At 33.6% G+C, this 4727-nt stretch overlaps 1 protein-coding gene across 2 annotated transcripts; it reads left to right on the forward strand.

Annotated features, from left to right (window-relative positions):
- Positions 1-1223: 1223 nt before the first annotated feature.
- On the forward strand, positions 1224-3791 carry LOC115715968 (probable WRKY transcription factor 53). Of its 2 annotated transcripts, none has more exons than XM_030644646.2 (3): positions 1224-1987; positions 2063-2191; positions 2785-3791. In XM_030644646.2, the coding sequence occupies exons 1-3, from the start codon at positions 1605-1607 to the stop codon at positions 3632-3634; spliced, it is 1362 nt and encodes a 453-aa protein (XP_030500506.2). In that variant the 5' UTR covers positions 1224-1604; the 3' UTR covers positions 3635-3791. The 2 variants fall into 2 exon arrangements, with proteins under 2 accessions (XP_030500506.2, XP_030500507.2); XM_030644647.2 differs by having other exon boundaries at positions 2078-2191.
- The last annotated feature ends 936 nt before the right edge of the window (positions 3792-4727 follow it).

The following is a 4727-nucleotide window of genomic DNA, read 5'->3' on the forward strand; positions in this document are numbered from 1 at the left end:
TCGGATCCTAGACCCGAACTTAGACCCAGATGGGTTAATGTCATGGTATGGTGCTAAAATATTGATATCTAAAAACAGTTTTTAAAAATTTATGCCAAACACCATTAAATTTTTAAAATGACAAAAAACTGTTTTCTATTCTCACTTTTAAAAACACAATTTTAAAAACTGAAAATTGAAAACACAACCAAACAAGCTCATAATTTTTGGGGTTTTTTATTTTTACACTTCATTTTTTTTTTTTTTTGCATTTTTACAGAATTCTACATAGAAACTCCTATTAGCGTTGTAACCTAAATTGCAACAAAAAATTGTATAGAAACCCCTATTGCAACTAGCTCTGCAACCACTTTAGAAACCCAAACTGTATATTTGAAAAAAAAGTTAAAAAAATAGTATATGGAGTAATTCCCTTTTTTTATTATTATATAATGTTAAGGCTAATTAGGATTTTTGTCCCTGAATTTTGACATGTACTAGATCATGCATCCTGAACTTTTAAAGTCGTTAAATATGTCTCATGAACTATTGAGATTGTTGGATTTAAGTATTTTTTTCCAAGTCTAACATGGATGAAAGTTCAGAGGCCATAATTTAGTACATGTCAAAGTTCGAGGGGCATGATTTAGTAGATATCAAAGTCTGAGGAGTATATATAGTTTAGTACATAAACAATCACTGAAATTAAAAAATTGAATGAAATTAGACAAAAATGCTTAAATCTAACAATCTCAATAGTTTATGGGATATTTTTAATGATCTTAAAAGTTTAGGGGTATGATTTAGTACATATCAAAGTTCAGGAGCAAAAATCTTAATTATGCTAATGTAAAAGTAAAACTAATTAAAGTAGCAGGGTATTGCATAGTTTTTGTTCTTCACGCTCCATAAAAAGTGCGTGGAAGTGGACTTAGAGCTCATTTATATAAATATTTATATATGTGTGTGAAAATGTGTCTTGTGTATTGTGTATCATGCACACACATAATTAAAGCCACTAAAGTGGACGATATCCAATCAAGATTTAGATACGAACGTAAGCACTTCGTTTCAGATGACGTAACTAGTTTTATTCGTATATACATCGTGGAAGTATGAGAGTAGTAGTATATCTATATATCTATATATATATTTATACTATAGTAATTTTTATATTTATACAAGACTAGTTGTAATAACGCGGAACTAGGTTTGAAGATTCTTGGTCTCCTTCCATGGCTTCATCTCTGACTTTCTTTTCATGCATGTCCCTCTTTTCACTCTCTAAATTTAATTCAATAATTTTTAGACAGAAGACTACTAGCACCAAATATTAATCCTATAGATATAGATTTTAATACTTTTGTAAATATATATTTAGTGATTGTTAAGGCAGACGTGGTCAGCCATATAGATCTCTCTCCTATTCCTACGACCAAAGACCAGTCTTCATGAAGAAATTCCACCAATGATTTTCTCAGTCAAACTTTCAACACATCTATATTTCTTTTCTCTGATTCAAATATATACAAGCTAGCTACTCCTCATTCCACCATGTTCTCAAAATCCCATACCAATATTTTTTCCCCACTCTCTCCTAATCAAGGTAACTGAAATCGATCGATATGGATCGGAATAAGAAGATGATGGGAGAGTGGGAGCAAAAGAGTTTGTTGAATGAGTTGTTAAGAGGGAAAGAACTGGCAGGACAACTCCAACTCACCATAGCCACGTCACCACCATCATCATCATCATCATCATCGTCAACTTCTTCTTCTTATGAAAGTCGTCAGAATTTGGTACAAAATATATTGGTTTCTTTTGAAAAGGCACTCTCAATGCTCAACTGGCCTGGTGGTAGTAGTGGTACTAGTAATCAATCTCTACTACCAGCTGTACCAGTAATGATTGGGATGTCTGAATCCCCACCTTCTCTTACTGGAAGTCCATTTAGTGACGACTCTGATCGTGACCAGGACAACAAAGATTACATTGGCTCTAGAAAGAGGTATATATGTTTAGATTAATAATAAATATCCACCAAAACATTATATAATATATATATGTGAATTAAAATTAACAGAAAGAGTTTGCCAAGGTGGACGAAGCAAGTGAGAGTGAGTCCTGGGATGGGACTAGAAGGGCCTCTTGATGATGGGTTTAGCTGGAGGAAATATGGTCAAAAGGACATTCTTGGAGCCAAATATCCAAGGTAATTTATAATATATATATACAATCAATATGCTTGTTATATATTGATTTAATATTAATGCAGGTATCCATGTTTGACATTTTTTAAAGCTATATATACCTATATAAATTGGCATGATTTGTGTCAATACAACTTTTGTCATGTAATACTATACATTGGACCGTTCATTCGTTTATATTGCAACTTATTACGTACGTAAGAGTTTAAATATAATACGATTTAGGATTGGTTCGTAGTTGTAAAAATCTATAATCATAAGTATAAATACCCTTAACGCAAAATGATTTAATTCTTGACAATCATATGTATATATTAATTAATTATTGAAAAAAGTTTATATGTAATATTTAAGTTGACAAAATCAAACGCCACTTGCTATAGTACTTGTTGTCAACTAGTTAGAGCAACCAAGTATATACATATATTTAGCTATATATAGATTCCACTTGACATATAACTGTACGTACGTAGTAATACCATGGGCTTTCGTTGATGACCACTTGCAAAAACCGAAATTGATGATAGATTTTTTAAAGCTGACTTTTTCTTTGACATTTATAATTTATCATCATTTTGTACTTTTTATTTGGCAGGGGTTATTATAGATGCACTCATAGAAATGTTCAAGGATGTTTGGCCACAAAGCAAGTCCAACGATCAGATGATGACCCTACAATCTTCGAAATCACATACCGAGCAAGGCACACGTGCACCCAAGCTCCCGGTCACGTGATTGGAACTACTACTACTACTACTTCGACAGCCTCAACTGACCAAAACCAAAATAATAACAACTTCCCATCATTATTGGAACAAATGAGTCATCATCAAACTCATCAAGATGATCATCATCACAATAGTCTTTCTAGTCTAAGATCAGGCCTCAAAGTTATCACTGAAGGCCTAGAGAATCCTCATGATGGCCAATCACCACCATTAATAATCTCCTCTAATAATTTCAACTTCCCAACTATCTCCTCTTCTACTCCACTACCCGTCAATGCTAACATGATCGACGCAGTGGCCACAGCCACTGCAGTTGTAGCAGCAGCAGCCGGGGAAGATCAAAACCCGACTGCTGCTGATCATGGAAGATTTTCTTCGCCAAATTATTCTATGATCATCAACCACATGAGTTTAATGACGGAATTTTCCCATCATCATCATCATCCTCCATCGTTTGTGTCCCCGGAAACTTCTGGGACAAACTATTTCTCATCGTCAGCAGTATCGCCTCATCATCATCAGCATCATGAATTTGGAGGATCATCAGTTCAGCAATCTTTTGATCATCATAATGATCAGCATGGTTCTGAGTCTGATCAGATAATTAGTGCAATAATCACTTCAACTGCTAATACTACTCAACCAATTGGTATGGAAATATCAGGTCATGAATTCGACTCCAACTTCACCTTTGATAACTCAGGATTCTTTTCCTGATTATTATTATTAATTAGTTCTCAATATTGATGTTTTAAGAGAGAGGATTAAGTTTGATTAGTTAAGTAGGGTTTCGTATATTATTTTTCCCAAAATAATGTAGCGCTTGATTTTATAGGTTATAAGAGTGATATAAGAGAATTTTGTTTTCTTTTAATTAAGGTTTGCCCATCAGTCCATGGTTTACTAATTCATTAGTAGTTTTAAATTGAAAATAACAAAATATAGTTCGAGATAATTTTGTTTGTCTCTTTTGCTTTCTTTCTTTTTTTTTTTGGAGGAAAGTTATGGAGATAGATTTTGTAATGAGTATTGTTAGTGGGTACGAGTGGTGTCTAACGTACACTACCGCGCATTACGATTGATTAATGATATTTAGAGTTGAGAGCTTGAGCAAAAGCAGACTATGCGTCAACTTAGGGCTTACCTAGTTCAGGGTCTAAAAAAAAATTAAAATTACACATATTTTTATTAATTTTTAAAATACTATAATTAAAAAAATGAGCCAATACCTAAGACCTATTTTTTTTTTTTGCTTTTTTTTGTTGTTTTTTTTTTCAAGAACCTCATGTTCAAGATATTAAAAATGGGATCCACATACCCTTTACCGTTCATAATGCCATTAGAAGATGTTAGCCAGGGCCGACCCTCAAAAAAGTGGGCCTAAGACAGTTTTAATAAATAAAAATATGGGCCTTTTTGTATATGTAATTTCTTTTTGTATGTAATTTTTTTTTCTTTCTTTGCTTGCATTGGACCCACACCTTTTGGAGTGTAAGTTGGAGTTGGACCACTCCATTTAATGCTTAGTTGGGCCGGCTGGGAGTAAAAGCTGACTGGGCCTGGTTTTTTTTTTTGAAGATGATGAAGAGTTTACATGGCTATTTTTGGGCCTTGGGATATGGGATGGGCCCTAGGCACGGGCCTAGCCTGCCTATGCCCAAGGCCAGCTCTGGTTCTAGCATATTTGACACAATGTTGTCAATAAGAGTTAAATAATAACGATTCATAAAATAAAAGCAACACTTGTTAAAACCAGTCTTAAGCTTCAAGACTAAGAAGAAAAGAGAAAAGAGTTTCCAGCCAAGAGTTC

This window comes from Cannabis sativa, chromosome 5 (assembly GCF_029168945.1).
Source record: "Cannabis sativa cultivar Pink pepper isolate KNU-18-1 chromosome 5, ASM2916894v1, whole genome shotgun sequence".
Lineage (NCBI taxonomy): Eukaryota > Viridiplantae > Streptophyta > Magnoliopsida > Rosales > Cannabaceae > Cannabis > Cannabis sativa.

Coding starts and splice junctions, on each gene's coding strand:
- LOC115715968 (XM_030644646.2), top strand. CDS start 1,605: ATGGATCGGAATAAGAAGATGATGGGAGAGTGGGAGCAAAAGAGTTTG. Junction 1,988..2,062: donor TACATTGGCTCTAGAAAGAG/GTATATATGTTT, acceptor TAAAATTAACAG/AAAGAGTTTGCCAAGGTGGA. Junction 2,192..2,784: donor CTTGGAGCCAAATATCCAAG/GTAATTTATAAT, acceptor TTTATTTGGCAG/GGGTTATTATAGATGCACTC.